This window comes from Phocoena sinus, chromosome 5 (genome assembly GCF_008692025.1).
Source record: "Phocoena sinus isolate mPhoSin1 chromosome 5, mPhoSin1.pri, whole genome shotgun sequence".
Taxonomy (NCBI): Eukaryota; Metazoa; Chordata; class Mammalia; order Artiodactyla; family Phocoenidae; genus Phocoena; species Phocoena sinus.
The window spans coordinates 94,954,704-94,982,008 of record NC_045767.1 but is presented as its reverse complement, the minus strand read 5'-3'; the positions used below and the strand labels follow the sequence as shown (position 1 = coordinate 94,982,008).

The 27,305-nt window shown below is 42.6% G+C and overlaps 1 protein-coding gene across 2 annotated transcripts in view; it reads right to left on the bottom strand.

The window, feature by feature from the left end:
- The window catches only part of FRAS1 (Fraser extracellular matrix complex subunit 1), a 458,507-nt gene that overhangs the window by 196,689 nt on the left and 234,513 nt on the right, over positions 1-27,305 (bottom strand). For both annotated transcript variants that reach the window (XM_032632916.1, XM_032632915.1), the window contains exons 16-20: positions 26,184-26,324; positions 24,487-24,627; positions 23,015-23,191; positions 9,255-9,395; positions 6,595-6,738 (exon numbers count right to left, since the gene is read on the bottom strand). In XM_032632916.1, coding sequence (XP_032488807.1) covers positions 6,595-6,738; positions 9,255-9,395; positions 23,015-23,191; positions 24,487-24,627; positions 26,184-26,324 — 744 coding nt within the window. The remainder of the gene's footprint in view (positions 1-6,594; positions 6,739-9,254; positions 9,396-23,014; positions 23,192-24,486; positions 24,628-26,183; positions 26,325-27,305) is intronic.

Below are 27,305 nucleotides of genomic sequence, written 5' to 3'. Positions count from 1 at the left end.
TCTTCTTGAATCCCTATTGTTGTAACCAACTGTGTTTGTCCTCATCCTGGGTTCCTAGGTTCAAATCTTGGCTCTATCTTCCAACTTTTCTCATTTTGAGTAAATGACTTAAACCTTACTTAGGTTCAGTTTCTTCATATGTAAAATGGAGATAACATTAGTACCTACCTCAGAGGATCACCGGTAGTATTAAATGGCAAAATGCATTCAAAGCAACTAGTGCAGTGCTTGTCACATCATAAGCCATCAGAACTGTCACCTATTATCAGAAACTCACAGAGAACATGAGCTAGTCAATGCCAAGTGCTAGGTAATTGGTAGAAACAAGTCAGCGTACCTAGGAATTACAACGTGGGAGATGCCAAAAGGAAGCTGGTCCTAGAAGGGACGGAATCTGAGCGAGGCCACGAGGGACGGATGGGTAGGATTTTGACGATGAAAATAAGGTAGTAACTGCTACACGTTTTAGTGTGTGCCTTTTTCCTTCTTTCAGCTTACAGCCCCAGGAGCAGCTACAGCAAGATGTAGAGCAGTGCCAACCCACTTTCCCCACATGCAGAAACTACTAAAAAACAGAACTGGCTCCCACCTCTCTGGCTTCAAGTCAGAGTATCTGGAGGCAGAGAGCTGTGCACTGGCTCATGCAGGGCTCTTTCCCAGTCCTTAACGATGTTCAGTTTGAACTGTTTTGTTTTGTTTTTTTCATTACTCAGTGTTGCAGTTCTATCAGCTTATTCCAAAACAAGGATTTGTTGCTCTTTTAATCTGTGCATTTCAACTTTTTCACCATGTTTTTCAGGCTCCTCTTTCAGAAATGAGTGACAATGAATGGGGAAAATTGTAGAAGGGACTCAAAAGGTTTTGTTTTCTTTTTAATGATTTGGAAGAAAAATGTTAACAGGTTTTCTAATCAGTCAGCTCAGGTTCAGAGAGCAAACACTTCTCAGACCCAATGCTAGAGGATAATTACGGATTGCTCTTTGATGCTCCCAGCAGTCAAGAGTGGCAACCCTGAGAATTCTTGGGGCCCCCTCTGCTTGCCCACAGAGAAGAGAAGGGAGGAAGAAAGGACGCAAGGGAGGGACACACTGAGGGATGGAAGGAAGGAAGTCCACAATCTGAGTATAGGTTGAGTATTTCATTTTACCTTTAGGGAGTGCCAACAAATTGTCCAACATATCAACATCAGCTAGTGCAGGGCTTCTCAAAGATTGTTTTGCAAAGCACTGGTTAGCCCTGTGAGAGTCTATAATAAATCGAAGGAAGGGGTCTGCAGTGAAATGTTTGGCACATGATGGGCAGCCTCCTTCATCTCGGAGATTCACAATGCACATCTGCTTATTTAAGGTTTTGAGAAATCCTGAAAGAAAGAAAGCTGCTTTATTTAACCAAGAGTTTCCGAAATTTATTCAGTCATGAGACATTTTTGCATGTAACACCTATTAACTATTGCTTAGAACTCAACTACCATGGAATACAATATGAAAATTCTCAGAGCAATATTTCTTTACTGTCACTTGTCTTCTTTTGCTTACATTCTGGTACAGATTTATGAAGAAAACAAACCAGCATTTAAAACAGTACTGCATAAAAAAATGTTTAATCCCCTAGAATTCTACCGTCCTAACAAATCAGCTATTTAAAATTTTGCAGTCTTCATAGAAAACAAACCTACGGTTACCAAAGGGGAAGGCTAGGTGGGATAAACTGGGAGTATGGGATTAAAAGATGCACACCACCATGTACAAAATGGATAAACAACAAGGATTTACTGTATAGCACAGGGAACTATATTCAATATCTTGTAATAAACTATAATGGAAAAGAATAAAAAAAAAGATATATACATATATGTATGTTTAGCTGAATCGCTTTGCTGTATACCTGAAACTAACACAATATTGTAAATCAACTATACTTCAATTAAAAGTAAAATATATATATAAAATTTTGCAGTCTTCCCCTCTACAATATTACTCTAAGTATTATCTCCTTTTCTACGTAAGAATTAAAAAGTACAACCTTCCCACTAGACATTCCAGAAAGCCCGAGGCATTTTTTTTCTTTTTTGCGGTACGCGGGCCTCTCACAGTTGTGGCCTCTCCCGTTGCGGAGCAACAGGCTCCGGACGCGCAGGCTCAGTGGCCATGGCTCACGGGCCCAGCCGCTCCGCGGCATGTGGGATCCTCCCACACCGGGGCACGAACCCGTGTCCCCTGCATCGGCAGGCGGACTCTCAACCACTGCGCCACCAAGGAAGCCCCCGAGGCATTTTTTTAATGCATCTTCATTTGGATATTTCTCCTTCATGTTTTCTTTTTAATTCTCACCCTCTTCTATGAACAGGAGAAAGGTTTTAGCTGAGAAAGACAAATGGAGGGAACATCCCAGGCTTTGAAATCTGGGGAAAACTTTGTTGAGATGCGGGCAAAATATAAAGAACAAAAATCTATGAAGGGGGCTTCCCTGGTGGCGCAGTGGTTGAGAGTCCAACTGCCGATGCAGGGGACGCCGGTTCGTGCCCCAGTCTGGGAAGATCCCACATGCCGCGGAGCGGCTAGGCCCGTGAGCCATGGCCGCTGAGCCTGCGCGTCTGGAGCCTGTACTCCGCAATGGGAGAGGCCACAACAGTGAGAGGCCTGCGTACCGCAAAAAAAAAAAAAAAAAAAAAAAAAAATCTATGAAGACAAAACCTGGTTTTTTTCACCCCAGTTCATTCATCTTTGCTGAAAGCCTTCACCTCTGGCCTATTCTCACAAACTGTATATTTGCTTTGATAGACTTGAAGGGAAAAAACCCCACACGTATGACACCTCCACATGTCATAACACATTGAGGTTATTGGACCTGTTCCCAGGATGTGTTTATTCTTGTCTGTGTGATAGATTAGATGTAATTTTCTTCCTTAAACAGCTAAGTGCAATTAAGAGGTCTCTGATGATGATCTTAGTTACAGCTCAGATAGAGAATAAATCCTGTGAGTAAATGCTACCACCCTGCAAAGCTCACACACGATAGAGGGAGCAGAGAGGGTGCTTCTCCAGGGCTTCCACTGTTAGACCTTCCCAAGGATGATGGAAATACACTCTACTGACCGCACTGCAGGGGTGAATTACCTTCTGCTTTGTCTATCACTAGGGATCCTCCCAACACCTTCCTGAGTTTAGATAAAAGTCATTGAAATGCTCCAGGAGGTTATACAACTGACTGAAGCAACCCCTCAGCTAAAAAAAGAGTTCCAGGACCTTAGGTTTAGGGTAAAATGGAGATAGCAGATAAGCTCGAGGTGGCTATGTTCAGCAAGCACTTAGACTTTCACCGTCCTCCTGGACAGCTATCCCAGATGTCCAAGGGTCCAACCTGCCCAAGCTCAAACACATTATCTTCCTATTTTGGCCCTTGGTAAATAATGCTCCCATTCGTTGAATTTACTTGGCCAGAAATCATCCCCCAAATTCCCTCTCCCTCAGCCTGAGGGCTAAGAGATCACCAACTTCTGCTGCTTCTATTAGGTTGAACCATATAAAAATTGCCAGTATTTGACCAGGTTTTGCCCACAAAACAGCAATGCCCCATAGGTCAACCTAATGTATAATTAATGCTTACACACACACACACACACACACACACACACACACACTCCAGTCTGGGTTAGGGTGCTGTCCCACAGGCTCATCTCATAGCCACAGTAATAACATATTCAACACATATCTCCTCCCTTCACTATACAGTACATTTCTTGAATGCAAGCACTTTATCTTATTCATCTGGGCCTCCCCTGAGCCTAGCACAGTGCCTGGTATGGAGCGTGTGCTTTAAAAATGCTTGATGAAGCCATAAACGAATGAATGCATTACAGTGTTACAGAGAGAATTGGGATGTGTTTGGAAAGGGCATATATATATAAATATAAATTAAACTTTGGGGTCAGTGCACTTCTCCGAAAGATCAACAACTGAAATTACCCGTCAAAATTTTCTGTAACAAACATTGTTATGCCATTCTCAACTCAGCAAAGGATTTCCAAGCACTAGACAATGGGTTACCTTATTTAAAACCTTCACTTAATATACCTAATCTCAGGACAGCCAACGTGTGTCCCTTCCAGCTTATTTTAGTGGAACCTGCTCATCTAGGGCTGGGGACTTTCAGAGTCATTTAGCCTCGTCCCATGGTCCTTTATTCTAGTGGTCCCTTATAAGCCTTAAAAAATTAATGCAATTCCTAACCACCTACTTTACCATCAGAGGGCTCTGGACATTGGAGGGAACGGAGTTGATTAGAAGTTAAATTTTTCCAATCTTCTTATATAAACATTTATTTATAAAATATGTCCCAGCATAAAATTTTTAGGGTCCACATGCAGAATAGATTGGAAATAGAAAAGCCATTATGAAGGTTCAACCTTCTAATGTCTCTCTCTGACTATAATCTCTCCTCACTACAATCTATCTTCCAAAAAGCTTGAAGATTTCCTGCCTATGACATAGTCTTAGTTATCACAGTCACCCCTAAAACTCTCATAGCCCTATTGCCCACAAGAGTCAGTCCAAATTTTTCAGCCTAGAACTTTGAGTTCTCTATACCCTGGTTCCAACTTAAATTTTCCAACCATTTCATCTAATATGCCTTAATTCAAACCACTGTCCTTCAGCCAGGTTGGACCACTCTCACTGGCCATGAATGGCCCACATGTTCTACCCCCTGCGCCCATCTCCTGGTAGAACCACATCTGGAAAGCCCGCCTTGTTTCCCTCTGTCTAACAGAATCCTAGCTATTCTTCAGGAAGAACTTTAGGCCCCGTCTCCTCCACAATGCTTTCCAGATCTTTTATTTCTCCCTCCTCTGAACTCCTACAACCCATTCTGCCTATCGATGTTATTATCCATAAATTGCCTTGTACTATTTGTTAGCTGTACTTGTGTCTTTGGTTTACCTCCTTAAGTAGCCTGGAAGATCTCTGTGACCCCTCAAACAGCAACTCAGCACCCTGGACTCAGTAGATTCTCAAAAAATATCCACTAATGTGCTTTAACCATGTTAGGAACCTCTTACTAGCTGCTCTTTTGTATCCTAAAGTAAGAATCAGTAGCTGAATTCAAGCTTACAAACTATAATACCAGTTAGATCCGCCCTTGCCAGATTCCTCTTCAAGGGGAGGCACTAATGCCTCCTATTTGCCCACTTCCCAAGTCAATCCTGACTACAATGGCAGGACTGGCAAACAGCTCACACCCTACAGCGGTGGGGTATCACATTTTTCTAAAGCCTGGAATCTCTGAGCTTCTACCTTCCATTGCCTCTAAAATGTCTGCGTTCTCAATAATCGGGTTTTACCCTGAATTCCAGCCTGTTTTGGCTGTAGCCCCACTCTCGACAGTTCAGTCTTCCTAAGGTATAGATCTTGGACCCTAATGTCTAGTCTTTTTTTTTTTTGGCTGCACCGCACAGCTTGTGAGATCTTAGTTCCCTGACCAGGTAATGAACCTGGGCCCTCAGCAGTGAAAGCTTGGAGTCCTAACCACTGGACGGCCACGGAATTCCCTCTAATGTCTAGTCTTTAGCCAAGGTCATGTGCAAAAAGAAATGGATCACCCAGGACCATGGCGCCACAGCCACACTTGAAGCGCTATAATTGACTTGCTGTATCGAAGGGTCCTGCTTGATACTCTGATCTAGACAACTGGTCATACCTCCTCCCTGCCCAGGAACAAGCCCTACAGCCGGGTCAACCCCTCTAGCATGCATCCAACCGGATTTCTCAGCTTTCCCACTTGCCCAGTAGATCCCAGAATGCCCCCCAGTCAAGCCCTTCAGAGTGTGACAACAGCTGCTGCAGATAAAATCTCCTCAAGTTGCTCCTAGAAGTGAGTCAAGAAATACAAAATAACCCACTAGTCTGTAAGTTCCCCTCTCCAGACTGTAAGCTCTTTGAGGGCAGAATAATTGTCTTATTCATCCTATTTTTGTTGTTGTTGTTATTTGGAGCACCTGACCATTAGTTATTTGTTGTAGGAATGGATGGATGAACACAAACACTGCATGGCTCCTTCATCATTATCCAAATTCCAGGCTGCTTTCCTGATTTATTTCTTTTTGAGATCTGAGTACTGAACTGAGGAGGAAAAAATCCCATCTCCTGAAGCAAGTGATTTACTTCTAGGTGAATCTCCCTATATTTTTGTGCCTGGGGCTGATGACAAAGTTTCCCCACAGCAGGAGATAATGTAGACAAGAGGGCGACCGTCCTCTGAGTGACTGTTTTGAATATACTTCTTGCTCTCTTAAGCTGAAGTGCACCACACGCACATAAGGAACCATTATCATGACTTCAATCTTCATTAATACGAGGGTCTAAGTTTTCTCAGGAATTGCAAGAGTATTATTAGAAGATTCCAGTTGAATCCACAGATATTTACTAAATGTCTGATAGGAAGCAGTGAAGTGAGTTTTCAGACATTAGACAAATATCTTCCAAAGAGAGCTCTTATTCTGATGACAAAGGACAAATACGAGAGCCCCCTGGAGCCTGACAGGAGGAACCCGAGCATTTGGCTAGTGATTTCTGAGACTGCGAAGGGGGTCTCACTCACCAGCACAGTAGCCCACGAGGCTGAGGAACTGCTCCTCTTTACAGCTGGTCCTGCAGCCCCCAGCAGCCAGAGTAACGTGAGGGTGACAGGAGAGGCAGTCAGATTCCGATGGGCCGTGGCACTGCCTGCAGGTGGGGTGGCACTCTAGAAGGTAAGACAAGAACCAAGATTGGAATTAGTAGCTCAGCATGTAAACACATGAAGTACTTAATGTACTCCACAAATTACACTAAGAGCAGACTTCAAACACTAATCATCTTGGGAAGATTCTTGAGCAAGCCTGGCACACCCTTAGGCATTGACCGAAAGACGGCATTTCTAGTGTCAGTGAAAACACTGGCCATGAACAGAATGTGGAATCTAGAACCACTGAATGAGGGGAATTGGCTGCTCAGCATGACCATCCCCATCTATATAAGTAAGAAAGTTCAGGTCAAAATTACAAAGCAGAAAAGCAAGTGGTAAGACTGTCCCTCTCTAAAATTCAAAGAGCGAGACAGGCAGAAGAGGGAGACATTTTGCTTCTTAGAAATCCCGGGCAGGCAAAGGGGGAACCATCCACAGCAGGGGAAACTAAAACTTCTCACTGGAGTCGGATGCCAGCCATGCTCTCCCTCCAGGCCACAGCCTGGATGCCTGTTTTAGCAGCAACGCTTAATTAAAATACAAAGAACTGAAAAAGGCCTCTTTCTGGAGGTTATCCTGAGCCATGTTTGAAGTTCAGTTCCTTAGACAAAACTGTCAAAGTGGTTTTCCCCAGAAAAACCACCTAATTACTGAGAGGTACTACACTGAAAAAGAGCAGTGAGTCCCAGTAAGTGTAGGCAATATAAGGATGGCAAAGAATCAAAGAAGGTTGCAGCTGTGGCTGCACTTGTGCTGCCAAGGTGGGCAGCATGGAAGGAGATGGAAGGATTTCTCTGCCAAGGACGAGAAGGTCTGAGCCTGTCTGATTCCAAGAGGAGGGGAGGTGAAGGGCTGGAGCTGGGTAGAGCTTGCTGGAACTGATGACAAAGAATTCCCTTCTGGCACAGAGCTGGTGGGAAGAAAAGGCACAGAGTTCCAGTAAAGTCAACTGCCTCTCATGTCTTCTGGCGGGAGGCCAAGGGAAGATAAGGAGTTATAGGGGGAAAAAAAGAAAAAAAAAGCAAGCAAGCAAGAAAATGAACTGCTGATTAGAAGGCTAGCTTCAACTATCACCTCTTCTACATTCCTGAGGCTCTTAACTTTGCAAACGCACGTCCAAAAGATACTAGTGCTCTCAGGACGATCTCCCACCGCACAGGGCTTCCTCCCTGCCAGAATATTTCCAGTGACCTTGGTGCCCTGCCGCCCGCGGTGCCCTCCATCTGCGGGTTTCAAGCAGGCAGAGGCACAGACAGAGAAGAGTTACAGCTACTCAGACTTTCCTCCCCAAACAATTCTCCACACACGAAAACCAACTGGGCGAGGGTGAGAGCACATAAGGACAGACCACAGTTTTCAAAGACAACCCCAGTGACAAAGAAACCAGGAACCCCCCCCCACCACCACCACGACGATAGAGTGTTTCAAGTAAAGCAACCCATCAGGGGCCTACAGAGACTAAAAAGCTAGTGGAAGAAGACAATTCCAGAAGGAATATAATAGTGATCTTCAATGGTCTAAATCTGTGTTCGCATCAAATTTCCTCTTTGGTGTTGGAGGCCATATGAATCTTACAAGTGTTAATTTATTTCAAAAATATTTTATACATTTACTACCTGTCTTCCGATTCCAGAAACACATACCAAATGATTTCATAACCATGGGCTTTTTCCTGTAAGTTGGCCTCAACACTCTATTTTTAGAAATAAAACCATAATCATGATAGAATGTGTTTTGTCTTGTCATTTTTTCTGTAGATACAAGAAAACACAGTGCTACAGTAAGGTGCTTAAATTTTAGTATTTTGTCGAGTCCAACAAAACCCTGCACTAATCTGAACTGGCAATTTCTAGAATCTCTGTCACTGAAATATAAAGGTGCTCTTAAAAACATATCGGACTGGGCTTCCCGGGTGGCGCAGTGGTTGAGAGTCAGCCTGCCGATGCAGGGGACGCGGGTTTGTGCCCCGGTCCGGGAGGATCCCACATGCCACGGAGCGACCGGGCCCGTGAGCCATGGCCGCTGAGCCTGCGCGTCCAGAGTCTGTGCTCCGCAGCAGGAGAGGCCACAACAGTGAGAGAGCCGTGTACCGCAAAAAACAAAAACACATATTGGACTGACATGTCAAGGAAGAAAATAAATACCTCTCTCTCCTTTTGCTCTGTTAGGCTGCAGCCAGGCGAAGGAGGGCAGAGACCTGCAGAGGCAATGCCAAACGCCTGATCCCACAAAAATGCATGAGAACCTGTGGTAGCTCATCTCCGTGATGAACACCACCATTAAATCCACCCCTCACTGTATGAAGAGGGTAAAGCTGATTCTAATTTTTCATTTCGTCCACACTTCCCTATTGGATGAACAGAATTTCACTTGTTCCCCTCACTCTATCCCTGGACTCCTACAAGTTCAAGACAAGGATTCACAGCCCATTCCTAGTCCTCTGGTATGACAAGGTTTCTAATTACCGAGTCGGGTTGCATTATGAAGATAAAACATGGGCACAGGGAATATGCCCCAGCATGTTACATACTCACCTGTACAACTGCCTTCCAGGTTAAAGTACCCATCTGGGCACTGGGAGAGGCACTGCCCATCCAATAGCATGTGGGAAGGCCAGCAGACTGTGCAGTTATGCGGGCTCTTCCCAGCACACCCAAAACAGGATTGGTGGCAAGCTGGAAGGAAGATAAAGCAGAGGAGACAATCAGGAAAGCCACCATTCGACAAGGACAGTAGCTCTGTCCCTCCTGTTAACATTCCTGCATCGATAGAAGTTCTGCGCATTCACTGAGTTATTTTTCCAAGGACAGGACACACATCTCACATACTTCTTTCTCAAGGATGTACCCTACAGAGCAAGCATCTGCGGAACCCAGATTAAGAAAGGCATAAATGCCGCAAAACGGAAATCACCACTTGCAGAGTCATCCATTTCTTTCTTCCCATGTTCCCATTCTCAGAGAATGTCAGATAAAGAACAGCAAGCCACAACGGGTCTCCCTGCCTCAACAAAGGGCCTCTACCATCACACATCAATGGGCCGCTGACCAGGCTGCGCAAATTAAAGAGAAAGGTGATGGGAGCCTTACTTACTGACTCCACAAAGGTTTAATATGATGTCTACTCTCTGATGGCGACTGAACACACACAGGTGAGAAGAACTGTCCAACATTTCGAGCGGCCCAAACTAGCTGCATCAACAGACACACAAGCATGTAACTGCAATATGATAAATGGGGGATGGAGTACAACAGAGAATAAGAGCATCACATCACAACTCTCTGTGACCTCGTCTAAGGTATATAATTTCTCAGGCCTCCCTCTCCGTCATGTATAAAAGGAGGGCATAAACTATACGTACTGTTGTGGACACTCCATGGGTTGTTTACCCTGCCTCACTCGTTTCTTCCCACGGAAACCACGAAAAAGCCTCTTGCCCACGTCTTCCCCTCCCTCCTTCTGCCTCCTGACCAACTCTAGTGCTTCCCTGTGTGGCCCCTGCATGATGTTACATGCCCTTCCTCTTGGGAACTGTGAGTAACAAACTCTCTCTCCTATAGCAATCGTCTCTTGATCTTTTGGCCTCACCGTATCTGAATAATAACAAAAGCTACGATTTGAAACAGCCGGTCATTCACCTCCAATCATTCATTCATTCATTTGTTACTAAGCCTCAGGTAGGTCTAGGTGCTGGGGAAACAACTGTAAGACAATGTATGGGATGAACCCATGCATTTCAGGCCACCTTCTCTCCAATAGACAAGATTCACAGCCTGCAGGCACACTACCTTCAGTCTCCTCTTTGCCTCCTCTGCCCCCTCTATCAAACACCTGGAAGATTTATTTAGAGACCAGCAGCTTGGAAGAACCAGATGGGATTTTACCCCACTGAGGTCTCCATTTCCACCAACCCCCAATAAAAATGCAAATTTCAATCTTTGATTTATGTGGTGCTGTTACGAGCTAGGATGTCCTGGTCCAGTAGTTTAACTGGCTGTTAAAGTACAAAACTCCCGGTATATGGCTGGTATACGATGCTGTCTTAAGCCGTCTCGTGCTCCACCCTGGCACCCTGCTTCATCCATAACCCAGAACCTAAAGGTTTAATACCTGTACCAGGAGGCCTCCAGGACCCTGCTCCTGAGTTAAGGCCAGGACCCATTTGGATTGGGCAGTACACCCCACCTTACTGGTTGGTAAAACTCTAATTATCCTCCCTGGATACATTGCAGAACTTTCTATCTGTTCAACAGTATTTATTACTCTATGAAAAACAGAGCCAGAGTTCCACGTTTTAAAATAATTTCCTTTTTTTTTTTTTTTTACATTGCCTCGTTAACAACTCTAATAGCACAAGTCACAGTAATTTTTTTCCAAGTATTTTCAGAATCACTGGGAAAATATTTCCTCTTTAAAAAAAAATAGAATAGCTAAGCAAATATTATAAAGGAGGGGTACACATTAGCTCATTATTTAAGACGTTTAACGCAAAGTGAAACAGCATGTGATAGAAAGTCAGGTGGCAATATTTCAAAAAACAGCTAAATTTATATTGTCAACACAAAGCCTTCCACGATGATGTGGGGAAGCAACATACTTCTACGTACTTAAATATATTTGTGATAATACTAATATGTTCATATTAGACTTTACAAGATTGCTAAATTTTCTAGCTCTTCCTGTTATACCCCCTTAATAAATAGGAAATCAAAACGTATCATTGTGGAATTGAAAACTGGGATAAGGTGAATTAACGTATTATGAGCACACAACTTATTTCATCTCATTCCATTCGGTCACAAAATCAATGTGATAACCTGGTTCAATGTGAATAAAGATTGTTATTGAATTATATAAAACAAGAAAGCAACGAGGACAAATGAGTTGAAAGGTTGATGGGCCAAGAATTCCAGGAGAAAGGCCCTTTGCCTCCCAGTAGATTTTAGAAATAAGCCTCACTGGACATCCCCACGGCAGACTTCAGAATTGCCTTCGTTAGAAATGTTTAAGAACCAAATAGATAATGAGCTAGTTAGTTGCTGTGTGGCACAGAGGGAAAAAGATATGCTGGGTGACCTTCCTCTCAATGTATTTTTTTCTTTATGATACTCTCTTTCTGTAACTACAGGCATTTGCATCTTTAAAAAAAGCTCATGAAATTTCAATTCTGTGCTGGTTTTGGAAATGTCTACACTATTTCAGTGACTTTTATGAGGGTCTGTCATGCTATGGAATGATTTCATAGCAGCAGTTCTGGTTTGAAGTCTAAGATCCTTCAAGGAAGACTAACTCCATTACAGGGCATATATGTTAGAGATCTGAAAAAAGTTCTATGAATAATTTCTCCACGTAACACTACATTTTTAGAGAGTGGCTTTCCGGTTGATGGCTGAGTATATTTCTGAAAAAGCATAACTGAGCTGCTTAAACACTAATAGTGTCAGTACTAAAAGTGTCCTCAGATGGTCGTAAATTCCAGTCAACCTGACTCCGGTAAAAATTTTACCCCAAACAATGAAAACATATCAATTTTTTGTTCATTCTATTTTCTATTTAAATTTCAGACAATGAACACTACTACATTTTTTTTTCTTTTTAATAACACAAAAAGTGGGCCAGCATCCCAATTTTCATATATAAAATTTCCTGGCTTTTCAAGTCAAAACAATTTTTGGAGGTAGACGTCTTTCAAATTATGATGTAAATATCAAAATCCTCTAGGATATGCAGTAGGAATACTGTGATGAGGGATGAACATTAAAAGGAGTGAAATCAAATAAAAGCGCTCTCCCTCTTTCCCTCACCCTTCTTTTCCTTCTTCTTTCTTTTTTTAATGAACATGATCTAACCTACCTCCCCAACACCGCACTAGATTGGGAATCCTTAAAGAGTAAAAATCACATTTCCATCTCTGTGACTCCCGTAATACCTGTCCTGGGCATGTCATAAGTTCTCAGTAAATGAGTTTCTGCTGACTGAAAGGGTGGGCAAGTAGGAAGGTGGGGGGGCAGGGTAGGCGGATGGAAACACTGGCAGACACTTCTAGGTCTCCTTTCTCTTTGATCTTTTCTTTTCAGCCCTTCTCTGTTTACGTCATGAATACTGGAGCTTCCCAAAATTGTACCCTCTGCCCTTTTCTTCTCACTCTTGGGCAAACATCCATAGCTTTAATGATGACCTCCATGCTGGTGAGTCCCAGATTTATGCGTACAGCTCTGACTTTTACCCTCAACTCTAATCACATAAATCTAACTGCCTAAGGGATATCTCTGCTTGGTGTTTCACCGGTATCTCATATTCCTCATTCCCCCAATACTACCAGTATCCATTTCCAAGCTCAATCGCTATCTACTTGTTATAAATTATGGCATCTCGTTCCCTCTGTCCAAGCTGTACTCACTATCCACCTCCAGCCCATCATCCTACCCCCTACCTGGTCTTCCCTTTGTATTCCCTGGCTCACCTTTACCCCACCATTCACCAAGACACTCATGCTGAGATCCTTAAGACTTCTACTTTTCCATCACCACAACACAGCCAAGGTAGGTTGACTTGCACTTCATAAATCTCTAACATCCCAATTTAACCACCCCCATGGCCCCTCAGTGTAGACCTTCAACATCACTCCTGATATGGATTAGTGCAGCAGCTTTCTAACCAGCCCCACTGTTTCTCCCAACTTACCTGCCACACCACGGCCAGAGAGATCACTATAAAATGCAAACTGACCAAATTATTCCCCTACTTAAGATCTTTTACTGGTTCTCTAAAAGCTGTAGCATCTAAACTCCCGAGCACAGCACATACAGCCCTTCATGACAGGACTCACCCCCGTGTCTCCAGTATCACTCCCTACCACTCACCCCTTTGGACTTTATACTGCAGGAGTACCAAATGCATGATATGTTTCTCCAGATACGCCATGCCTTTGCACTTGCTGTTTCCCTGGCCTAGAATGCCCTTTCCCACTTTCTTCCCTGGTGAATTCCCATTAATCCTCCACAGCCGGATGATGTGGTTTTCCTTTGCAAATCTTTCCTCATACCCTCTCCCCGCGACAGTCAGTCTCCTTGTTTGTGTTTTTCCTGTATTTTGTGCCTACAGCCATTACAACCTGCCTCATGTTCTTTTAATTACTTGTTCAGTGTCACTCTTCTCAACTTGATCACCCTTTCCTTAAGGTACGGTCTGTATCTTTTTCATCTTTCTATCCCCAAAGCCTAGCACACCCATGCTATAAAAGCAAGAAGGGGAAAGTGAAGTAGATGGAACATTTCTAGAAGGCATGCATTTGTACAGCTATGTCAGCACTCCAGGGAGTACATTAAAGACCGTTGCTTAATACAGATGCTACGTATTTTATTCAATTAACGCAAGGGAATCCCAACTTCATAAATAGTAACATACTCTTAAACAGAGCATGCCAACCCCTCCCCATTTATTTCTTTAATTAAAGGCCTGTGCCTTAAGGCCTTTGGTGAATCTTAAGAACTAAATAGATCAAAATACCACAGTGTACTTTATTTCTTCCCATTCACCCAAAGCAAGTTAATTAATTAATCAAAGTAATCAATGAATTTTCTTATTAAAAAAAAAAAATGGGCATTCTGGTCCAAGATGGCAACATAGGAGGCTCCTGAATTCTCTTCCTCCCATGGTCATACCAAATCTACAGCTACACACAGAACAATTCCCTCTAAAAGAAATCCAGAAACTAGCTGAGCAACTCCTATACATTAGATGAATGAGGGGAAAGAAAAAAAAAAACCCACATCAAAACGGGTAGGAAGGCAGAGATATACAATCAGGAGGGAACTCACAACGCCCAGCTTCTCCCTGAGGAGTTAAGGGTTTACAACTAACATCTAGCACCCCAACTTTAAGACTTCCACCTGAGAAATGGGACCCCAAAACTCTAACTCTGAAAGCCAAAAGGGTTTGAATCCAGAAAACCTCTAAGACTAGAGCATACAAAGAAACAGTTCTTCACAAGCTGCCTAGGATTTGCGGTGGTTGTGTCCCCCCAGGGCTCAGGGCAGAGGCATCAGTCAGAAATGCCCATCTCCCAGTCTTTTCCTGAAAGAGACGTATTTGCATACATTAAAAGCTGCAGCCTGAGGGTCAGGCTTCTACTTTAACACACAGGTAGAGGCTGAGTGCCTGCAATCCTCTTCTGAGAGCTGGCCGAGAGGTCAGGCCCTCCCTCTGCCCAGCTCCAGGTCATCTTTTTTCCTGGAAAGAGCCTGTGTGCACTTCGAGGGCCCTGGCTTTTGTGGCTGCTGCCCAGAGGACATACCCCTTGATGGCCAGACTCTGGTGATCAGCAGGGCTCGAGTACGTGGATTTAGTAGGACTGTAGCAAACAGAGGAACAGTTCTTAACTGGCTACCCATGTCCTCGGGGCTCAGTGCAGAGGGAGTGGACAGAAAACCCACCTCCCAGACTTTCTCTGAAAGAGGTTCATTTGCACAATTTAGAAGCCGTTGCAGAAGGGTCCAGATCCAATCAGAGAGCATCTAGATGCTGACTGAGATCCTCCCTTTTGAGACAGGGACAGGGCTTTGCACACCCTTACCTACTGGGTGCCACTGAGAACAAAGAAAGTGACTTGGACAATCACAAAAGTTTAAGACACAACCAAGAGCTAGAGCTAGGCTGAATGATAAGGTTCAGACAACAGACTGGTGATTGTTGGTGGGGGTAGGGAAGGCTGAGGGGAGGGGAAATGAGTGAAGGTGGTCAAAAGGTACAAACTTCCAGTTATAAGATAAATAAGTTCTGGGGAATCTAATGTACAGCATGGTAACTATAGTTAACAATACTGTATTGTGTTTTTGAAAGTTGCTGAGAGTAAATCTTAAAAGTTCTCATCACAAGAAAAAAAAATTGCAACTATGTGAGGTGATGGATGTCAACTAAACCTACTGTGGTGATCATTTTGCAACATAAACATATATCAAATCATTATGTTGTACAGCTTAAACTAATACAATGTTATATGTCAATTATATCTCAATAAAACTAGAAAAAAAAATGCATACCAAACCTGTATTGATTTTGTGCAATTTTGCCCCATGCAGTAAGATCCGTCTAAGGAGGCAATACTGTCTTCAAGACGGAAAAAGAAGGCTTGGAAAAATTGAGTTGCTAAAATCTCCCTGATGTTTCCCTGACCAAAGCTCTGTGATCATTCTAAATTTAATGAAAAGCCAGCAATGCAGGAATGGGGGCCACTGGGATGTTTATTATCGCTGCATTCTTTTTTGAAGCCCAAGGTTTCTACTGACATAATACATTAGAAAATATGTAGGTAAAATTCATTATTGTACTACAGAGTTCATTTTAATTCTTTTATTAAATACTTATTTATTTGGCTGTGCCGGGTCTTAGTAGTGGCATGCGGGATCTTTCTTTTTAGTTGCGGTATGCGGGATCTCGGTTCCTGACCAGGGATCAAACCCGGGCCCCCTGTATTGGGAGTTGGGAGACTTAACCACTGGACCACCAGGAAAGTCCCCAGAGTTCATTTTTAAAATAAAACTTGTAATTTCCCCAAAATTATATTATCTTGAACCCTCTTGCTGAACTGCATGGGAATTGAACAAATCCATCATTAATTTGCCACAGAATCGGGGCGATTTATGTGGGTAGTCCAATCATCCCAACTATGTTCATATCCCATGCTGCTCCACCACTGCCCAGTTGTTGACATGGTGTTTGAGCTGGACCATTAATTGAGATGGCCTGGCCTGAAATTAAATTGTAAAGTTCTAGGGCAAAATGAAGAACAAAGGATCTAGGCTTGGAGAAAAGGAAATATTTCCTAAGCAACCATGTCTTCTATTAGAGCCCAGGATCCCCCACTGCTAAACTATTCTTTGGTTGGTTCATTCTAAGCCTCACTTTCTTCATCTATAAAATGGAAGTAAATATAAACACACATGATTTCCAATCAAATTCTTGGTTGTATGGAATTTTATAAACAATAAAGTGATATATATATATGTGTGTGTGTGTAAATAACTGTAAGAATCTATACCAAAAGTTTAAAAGAGATAGAAGATAGAAGGGTTATAGGTAGGATTTACAGATAAAATAAAGGACACCTAGTTAAATTTGAATTTCAAATAAAGAGTGTAAAATATTTTAGAATATCTCAGGTAATACTTGGGCATACTAAACATTTCATTTTTTATGTGCTAAATATTTTTATTTCCTAATCCTATATTTTTTATATAATCATCTTCCTGATTTACTAAGAGGCTTTTCCTTATATGAAGAATAGATCATGATTTAAATAAAAGAATCAATTGTGGATCTAGTTAGATTTTCAGAGAATAACTGTGATCATATTTTTTCTCCTTTGACATTTTGACATGATAAATTATCTAATATCTCAATATGAGGTGATTTATACAGTATTAAATAACCTTATATAAACATTAAAACTTTTAACATAGTTCTGAATTCAATTTGATCTTTTTAAAGGAATTTTATCTAGAATCTATAGTTTTTTCTTTCTAATGCTCTAATTTTGGCATTAGTGTTATGCTGGACCAAAAAACAAGTGTATTCTAAAATATCCTATCTTTTTCTATGCTCTGGGATTTTATAATCTTATAAGATTTATTTATTTGGGTTTTAGATGGTTTTAATAACTCACACATTAAACTGTCTAAGCTTAGTCCTCTTTCTGAGGAAGTTCTTTGTTAACCTTTTCCATATTAAGTATGACTTTAGATTTACTCAGGCTTTCTATGTCTTCTTGGGCTGATTTTGGCAATCAATCTTTTCCTTTAAAGTAATTTGATGGAGGCTTTCAAAATTTTTAGCATTGAATTTTACATCAGATTTTTAAAAAATCCTGTATTTGTATTTGCTAAATCTGGGAAACCTAGTAATAGATGTTTTTGGGTTTTTTTGTCTAAATTTTTTAAGTTTCTATAATATGTAAAATGCATGCAATGAGAAGTAAAAATGAGGATTTTTTAAAAACTGCTATCATTAGAAAGAAGTTACACCAGTGATATGATAAAGTGGTGTAGTTATCCTTCTTTTTTTTGTTTTTTTGCAGTACGCGGGCCTCTCACTGTTGTGGCCTCTACTCGTTGCGGAGCACAGGCTCCGGACGCGCAGGCTCAGCGGCCATGGCTCACGGGCCCAGCCGCTCCGCGGCATGTGGGATCTTCCCAGACCCGGGCACGAACCCGTGTGCCCTGCATCGGCAGGCGGACTCTCAACCAATGTGCCACCAGGGAAACCCTCCTTCTTTAGTTAGAGACTTTGCTTACTTAAACTATGGTCTGTGGACCAGGAGTATCAGCCTCACCTGGAACATGTTATAAACGCGGAAGCTCAGAACCCACCCCAGACCTACGAAATCTGAATCCACGTCTTAACAAGATTCTCAGGAGTTTCCTTTGAGAAGTTCTGCTCTACAGAGAGACCTCAACCAAAAACTGGGTCTTCAAAATAGTTGAATCCCTTAAATGAAAAAAAAAAAAAAATCCTCAGCAAGAGTGGAAGGAGAACTTCTGCCCTTTTATATAATCTCTTGGTTATATAAACTTCTAAAAAATCCTAATTTTTATTTCTTCTCATTGCATGCATTTTACATATACAGAAACTTAAAAAATATAGACAAAAAAACCAAAAACATCTATGACTAGGTTACCCAGATTTAGCAAATAAAAATACAGGATTTTTTTAAAAGGAGAACCTGAGACCGAGTTGAGCAATCTGACCTGATCTTAAGAATACCCGTAGGAGAGAGGAGAGGCCTCCCAGTGACAGGAGTCCCAGGTCCTTCCTCCTGTCCATCCACCCTGGGCTGCCCAGTCACTAAATGACTCCAGAAGTCACCAGTCACATAAATTACCGTGAGAATAGTGCCCCTGAGTTGGGCAACGTAGGGGTCCCTACCTAGCTCTGCCCTGGAGACCTCATTTAGACTCACACCAGCTCCCAGAGGCATGGAAACTTAGTGGGGAAGATGAATGAAAAAGTAAGGGATGGTCCTTGATCTTGTTTTGGAAGGCTTGGTTTTTATTAATTTGTTTTGTTTTATTTGTGCAAGGGTACTGAGAGGTGTTTCTTGGGGTTTTTGTTTGTTTTAGAAACTAGAATCTGTCAATGCTAGTGAGTAATCAGATAAACAGGTGAGATGAACTCTGGATAAAATTACTGAAGTCCGGGGCTTCCCTGGTGGCGCAGTGGTTGAGAGTCCCCCTGCCGGTGCAGGGGTTCATGCCCTGATCCGGGAGGATCCCGCATGCCGTGGAGCGGCTGGGCCCGTGAGCCATGGCCGCTGAGCCTGTGCGTCCAGAGCCTGTGCTCTGCAACGGGAGAGGCCACAGCAGTGAGAGGCCCGAGTACCGCAAAAAAAAAAAAATTACTCAAGTCCTTCTTTCAGCTAATACTCAAGATTAATATTTAAACATGTACAATTTTGGCGGACTACTGAAAGCACCTCCAAATTATCTTCTACAATTAGTGACAGATTTTATTTCGTACCAGCAACTCTAGCTACACTTTGAAAACACAGAGGCTGTGTATAAAAGAAGCATAAAGTCAGAGCTCCATCTTCTGAAGTACCCAAGTTCATTTCTGAGAGTGAACCAAAAACGCAGGAAAAACACATGCAGGTTTCTGTCCCCATCTCACCAAAGTGCTTCTGCTTGGGAGCCTACCTCAGCCCATCCCTCTGTCTTCCCCACCTCCCTGCTGTGGATTTCATAGTACAGACCACTAGCCAAGTGTATGTCGTGGGTTTCGTTGCTGCTGTTGTTATTCATTTGTTATTTTCCGTTTCTCTCACTAGAATATAAATTCCATGAGAGCAGGGATTTCATCTGACTCATTCACGAGGGCACCCCAAGTCCCTAGAATATGCCTGGCACCCAGGGGATACTCAGGAAACATTTGTAGAAGGAATGAATAAAGACAGACTGTTCTCCAGCTGATAATAAACAATATTCTCTTTGGTCACTGTTTGTTAATTTTATATTTTTTCATCCTTCAATCCCAGACTTGGATCTTCGTCAAATATCTTGAGTAAATTTGCTTCATCTTCCACTAGATAATTCCTGGGTTTGTCATGTAGCTCAGAGTAGAAACTTTTACAATAACTTCTGACAATTTTCAGATTCTAAAGTAAATTGCTTCTTCCTGTAATGCATCTGCCTCTCACTTTCATTAGCTGTGGTAATATTCTAATCCTTCTGTGCTGCAGTCTCAGAGACAGGAAGAGGGAGAGTTCCAGAAAACACTTGGTTTTTTTTCTTCTTTATAGAAAAGCACTTGAGATGAAAAGGTCTGTAAAAATCAACTCTCAGTGCCACACACAAAAACTCCGACCTTTTAAAACGTTCCTTAAAGAGGAGAGGGTATTTCTCGTGTGTGTGAGAAGGCGTGCTCAATGCATTCTCACAGGGCTCCCAGGCCTGAGTTCTGAGACGAGGTTTCGGCAGAATTGAAAATGGAACAGATTGTAGGAAGGCAGAAAGGTTGCCAGAGATACAGGACGAGTGACAGGAAATACATCAATCAACACACTTAATACTCAGGTAAGGCTGGTAACAATTGGTGGTTGCACTCAGTTTCCCAGCGGAATCTTGGGCAACTCAATTAACCTCTTTCTACTACATTCTCATCACTAATAAACTGAGTACAACAATCTCCCTAGCAGAGATTGCATGGGATTTGGTAGAAAATGTGAGTAGAGAGCTATATGTGTGATACCTAACAATATTGTGTGAATTAGCATAAAATCTCGGGGCAACGAGGTCCTCAAGAGGTCAATCTAGCCCTTTCACAGGGGACCATAATTAAATCATTCTAGAGGGATTAGATTCTAATCTTTTTTAAAAGGTGTCTGCAAAAGGGATTCCCAGAACATTCCCCTTGGTCAAGGATGCTTTCGGAAATTTAAGACGTCTCAACCCTACAGCATTGTGATGCTGTGCTTTTGTCCCTTCAGCGACCATATTATAGTAGCACGCTGGTGTAGTGTATGGCTACTGGAGCCTGGCTGACTCAGGTCCCCACTGGACTCTACTCTGTACTGGCTACATGACACTGAGCAAGTTACAGCCTTAACTTCTTCTAACCTAAGTTTCTTCACTGACCCCATAAGGCTGGTATCAGGACTTAGTGGAAAAAAAAAAAAAACCAAATAAGGCACTTCTCACAGTGTCTGCATCATGGTGTGCACCAAATCAACAGGAATATTATTTTCTGGCTGAATAACCCTGGTTACTCTAATTTATATTAACAACTTTTTTTTTTTTTTTTTTTTTTTGGTACGCGGGCCTCTCACTGTTGTGGCTTCTCCCGTTGCGGAGCACAGGCTCTGGACGCACAAGCTCAGCGGCCATGGCTTGCGGGCCCAGCCGCTCCGCAGCATGTGGGATCCTCCCGGACCGGGGCACGAACCCGCGTCCCCTGAATCAGCAGGCGGACTCTCAACCACTGCGCCACCAGGGAAGCCCAACAATTTAACTTTTAAATTGTTCATTATGTTTGTTTCTCTTTTCTGATCCCTCACTAAATTCCCTATTTTTCATTTTTAAGAAAGCGATCAAAATCATAGGAGGAGGTTAACCACTCTGAGTAACCTGGGAAGATTTCTTCTTTATTTGTCCTAGGATCAGAAGGGAAGGCTGTGGGGCGTGCGCTTTGGGAAGGCACTGGGACTCTTAGTGACAAAGATTCCCATATTTTGTAAGGGGCTGTGGAAACAGAGCCATGAGAGTTTAAGGGACCATGGAAAGTTTGGGCAGTGCATATATGGGTTGAAACCAGCATGTCTGGGGACTAGAGACCCTCCCCGAATTTTAGACACCATGTAAAACCCCTGGAGCCTGGTGCATCCCAGGGAGCAGTGAGTTACCCTTATAATGTTCGTGAATAACTGAGTATATGGACCGAAATTTATACCAAGTGATCATGGGGGCTTTACAATTTACCAAGCACTTTCACACACTGCATCTCCTTTGATCTTGGCAAAAAGCTTGTGTGAGGGCTTCCCTGATGGCGCAGTGGTTGAGAGTCCGCCTGCCGATGCAGGGGACACGGGTTCGTGCCCCGGTCCGAGAGGATCCCACATGCTGCGGAGCGGCTGGGCCCATGAGCCATGGCCGCTGAGCCTGCACGTCCGGAGCCTGTGCTCCGCAACGGGAGAGGCCACAACAGTGAGAGGCCCGCGTACCGCAAAAAAAAAAAAAAAAAAAAAAAAGCTTGTGTGAAAGATAATTATCCCTATTCTAATGCTGTGGATGCAAAGGCTCAGACAGCTGAAGTGTCTGGCCTGGGGTCTCTGTATTCCAATTCTGCATATTTCTACTATGCAGTATAACTCACTGTGTCCAAAATCTTTTCACCTAACCTTGAAATCCAGCATTTTCATGTGGGAGTACATTCCAATGTAAAATTGAAGCCACTTTGAAGTTTAAGCTTGTAATACAAAATTGAGTCTGCAGTATGCTTACAGTTATGTTGCAAAAATAAAAACTCAAAGCGTACAGGAAAAAAGACTCAGATATATTATAGCAAAATGGTAAAGGCAACTGGGTTTAGCTGGTAGATGGTGGGCAGACTACTTTTTTACTTTTTTCTACATTCAAAATTTTCCTTAATGAACATATGTTTACAATGAAAAATATAAGTAGAATTTTTTTCCAAGTAGCTTGAGAGTTAAAAATTTCATCCAACAGCAAGGAACGTTCTTGTAGGAGCAGAGGGGGGCCTCCCCTACCTCCCAAGAAATTATATGTATCTCCCCTTCATCTCAACTTCAACCACGTATAGATGACCCAGCTCTGAGTCAAATTATTCGGGATGGCATCAATTCTCTGTAGACGATATGCCAAAACGATGGCAGGAATCACTTCTAAATTTTGACAGAAGTCCAGATTTTGTCCTGAAGAGACCAACTCATATTAAGAGTAGAAAATTGTACAAATAATAAACGGAATTCTACAATGAGTTCTGGGTCTGTCTCGGTTACTCATACTGTCTCTGAAAGAACTCTCACCAGGAATTTCTGAGAGTGTAACTCTGGGGACAGCGGGGTAAAAGCAACTAGCTCTTTAAGATCACCTATTATGCACAAAGGGAAGGAGGACATCAGTGGGGGCCACTCTTCTGCATGTCGGTCTTCTGCTCTAGCCACAAGCATCCAGGAGCCACTGTAATGGGAAAGCCAAGATCTTCTGGCTTTGGTCCCACCTCACAGAATCCCTCAAGAGGTAAGCCCAGAAGCTACCTAACATTTCCTCAAATCAGGCTTACTTACCTTCACACAGCCCAGTGTTCTCCAAGTAAAACTGGGCTCTGCACTGGGACAGACACTCGCCAGAGGTGATGTTTGCCCCAGAGAGCTGCTCAATGTGCAGTCCTTCCTCTGGCTTCTTACACTGGGTGCACTGAGAGCTCTCTGGACCCACACAAGTCAGGCAAGAGGAATGACAGCCTGCCAAGAGGAATAAAATGCAGGAAAAATCCAAGGATCAGATAGATGTTGCAACCAAGGGGAGTCCCTAATTAAGTCAAAATCACTCAGAAAAGTACACCAGATACATCTTTTCAGGAAACTGTTTTTCTAATGTTCTATACAAAGCCCAAGGTGATAATAACAATATCTGTGAGAGGCCAAATGAGGGTGATGTTAGCTAGTCACATCACTCAGGTCCTGGAAGGGCTGCCAGGCTATATCATGGTGGGGGAAAAGAAAAAAAAGCAAACTGGACAATTTTGGCTTGGCTCTCCAGAGATTCACATACAGTGGATGACGATTTAACATTACAGCCTCAGTTTTCATGGGAGATTTTAAGAAGCATTCCTATAAGGTCCGTTATTGTATTTTGTGCAAAAATGGTACTTGTGTTACTGTCCATTACGGCATCCATCACTCACTATAGAGGGGTCCAGGCAACAAATTTATCTTAGAATTTATGTGAGGAAAGGCTGCTTTTCTAGACAAGGAAGAGGCCCCTTTAAAGCAGCAGCAAGCATTTGAAAATCCATCACAGTTTCCTTGACTACTGGTGAAAATCAGAGCCAAAGAGAGTACTCAAAATCTCTCCTGCCCACATTCTGATATACTGAACTCTACAGTCCTTTAAAAGATTCTCTAAATTTTCTTTTTCAGAATATCTTTTGCAGCATCCCTGGTTTAAATATATTTTTCTTGTAACTGTTCTCACATTCTTTTCCAAGGTGCCCTATGTATAAGTAAACATAAATTAACCTTTTACTTAATTCAAGTGTTTGCTCCCAATGTTCTAGTTTCAAAAGGCTCAAATGAGACTGTCCTCCCAATGAGCCCAAAGCCTTTCTGGCAAACAGCAATTGAAGAGTTTCCATTTTACTTAACCCAGAGGCATTGCTAGTAACTCTCAGTTTGCTCGACGGTGTCATTAACAAAAAGAAGTTCTTCAGGGAAAAACAAAATGAAGACTAAGAAAAACATTAGCAATGGTCAGAGGACAGAAAAAGAAGGAAATAAGAGTTGGGTTGTTTTAATGTACCACGGTAAAGAGAATGACATTCCTCTCAAGAATGGCCAGAAAAATCATACCCTTTTGAGTGTCTTCACAAATATTCAAATGTGATTTTTCAGATTATCCCTTGGTAATGAAAAAAAGCATATAATGCATACATAACCATATAGGATACACTAGAGGAAAAGTTGCCCCCAAAAGTAACTTATATCTATGCCCTTGTGATGGGAAAGTCTCTCAAGAATGATGATGACGCCAGCGATACCTTTGCAGATCCCGTGGTCAGGGTAGAAGCCCTCTCCACAGTTGGGCAGACAGTGGCCTTGGCGCAGGGCCTGGGGGTAGATGCAGGCTGTACAGTGAGAGGCCGAGGGTCCTGAGCAGCTGGCACACGAGTTGTGACAAACTGAGGGAGAGAGGAAGAGGGGAACACAATGGGACCGAGGTGACTAGGGTGCCTACTTCTTGGCCAGGCTCCTTATGTGCTAGGAAGCCCTCTCATCTATCACTCGATCCCCCTTCAGCTGTTGCACAAAATCAAGAGATATATGTGTTCGAAGGTGGTTATAGCACCAGAACTGCCCACATTGCCCCTTTATCCATCTTTCACCATGTTCTATCAATTATTTATTAGCTACCCTTTATGTATGTTTGTATTAAGTGTTTTATACATATTGCCACTTTTAACCTTCATAGCAACATTATGAGGTAGGTATTATTAACCCCACTTTACAGATGAGAAAACCGAGGTCTTGGGGAGTTAAAAAATTTACTCAAGATCACAGAGTTAATTAGTAGCAGAGCTGGGATTTAGCCCTAGGTCTGTCTGAACCTAAAACTCCCATGTGAATAGGGAAGAGGGGAAAGTTCATGGGTCTGGATGTTGGGAGCACTGGGATTTTGACGGGCCTATCCCCTAACTTATGCCCTTAGCCAAGTCTGGGTCTCCCCAGGCCTAGTTTCCTTGGCATATGTATGGCAAGAGGTTGGACTAAATGGTTATTTAAGACACTTACAACTGGACATTTTAGGATCCTAAGTAAGAATGATATTAAAGAATCTGACCACTATGTATGGCAATGTCAGGCATGCGTCTCTGCTGCTTTTGTCCTGGTTGGTAACAGGGGGACATCTTTGGCTCCAAGAGGCAGATGGTACCACGCTGTCCTAAGGGACAGGAGTGAGATACTGCAAGAAGGCTCTGGAGGACCATGGTCAGGAGCTGGGAGAGGGGAGTGTGGGGACAGGATCAGACCGTTGAAGGCAGGATATTGAGGAAAAGGGATGAACACTGTATAAGTAAAGAGGTTGGCAAACAAACAGAAGGTTAATAAGACAAGGTGTGGGACAGGTGTAAATATCCTGCCAATAGGTGGAAGTAAGAATACGTGTGTTTGTTTTGGAGAAGAAGGGCCATCAAGGCGTCCTAGGCAGCAATAAGTTCCCATCTCAAACGGGAATGTTTCGTAGTTTAAGTTGTAAAAATCTGAAAGAAACACTATATAAATAGCACATAAAACCAAATTTTTAATAGGTACACACTTTAGCTTTATAATCTACCAAACTTGATTTACTTTTTAATTTTATTTTTGTGGTGTGCTGTAGTTGCCAATATATGTGCTTATAAATGCCATCTATGGAATGATTCTGTCACACCTACAACCTGAGTTAGTGATGGTTTACAAGTACACAAGGATTGTGTAAAGATCTTAAGGATGTTCTTGGCATTTCAAAAAGATCCAGTGATCTCTAATGATGAGATCACTGGAGATCTAATGTGTACCAGATACACATAGGTTCTATAAGGAAAAGATATTCCTTTTAACTTGCCATTTCTCCATCATGCACACAAACTTCCAAATGAGCAGCGCATAGCACCATCTATAATCAAACATGTATTAAATACTTTTTTGATGATGATTATGATGATGGTGACGATGATAACAATTACCCACGTCTTACCTTTGCATTTGCCAGTGGCATCAGCATAGTACCCACCAGGACATTCAGAAATGCATTTCCCATCATGCAACACGGTCTTCTCAGCACAGGTAAGACATCTGGGACTATTGGGGCCACAACTCTTACAGGACTGGTCACAAGCTAAGGGGCAGGAAAACCCATCAAAGAAATTCAATAGTGAGCAAAGGGAGAAGTGAAAGTCTATTCTTCACAACGTCCATAGTTCGTATCAACACAGTAATCACATTCTTTGGCTGCTCAGCTAAGTTCTATTTCCTTGATTCCAACACTTCTGTTTTCGCAGTCGAAGGAGAAACAAATAATTATTTCATTAAACTAAGCATAACAAATACTCTGAGGCCCCCCTACCAGTGTATCCAATTTAATATGGGATTTAAAGTCAAAACAGCTGGACTTTCCTGGTGGCGCAGTGGTTGAGAGTCCGCCTGTCAATGCAGAGGACATGGGTTCGAGCCCTGGCCTGGGGAGATCCCACATGCTAGCGGAGCAACTAAGCCCGTGAGCCACAACTACTGAGCCTGCGCTCTAGAGCCCGTGAGCCACAACTGCTGAAGCCCATGCACCTAGAGCCTGTGCTCTTCAATAAGAGAAGCCACGCAATGAGAAGCCTGCACACTGAAACAAAGAGTAGCCCCCTCTCGCCGCAACTAGAGAAAGCCCACAAGCAGCAACAAAGACCCAATGCAGCCAAAAATAAAAAATATAAATAAATAAATAAATTTATTTAAAAAAAAAAAGTCAAAACAGCCTTGGTGGTAGGGTTGCCAGATTTAGCAAATAAAAATGCTCAGTTAAATTTGAATTTCCAGATAAATAATGAATACTTTTTTAGTTTAAGTTTGTCCCAAATATTTCATCCTATATTTTATCTGACAACCCTGGTTGGAGAGAGAATTCAGGAATTCAGAGTTCTACTAAGCAAAGTCATGCTACAAAATTTGGTTGAAATAATTGAACTTCACACAGCCTTCCAGGATCTACTCATTCACTTATCCATTCATTTAGCCCCCAAAACATTTCTTAAGCTCTGTGTCAAGTACTGTGCCAGGTGGTAGAGACACAAAACCCAAATCAACTTGGTCTCTGCTTTAAGGGGCTTGT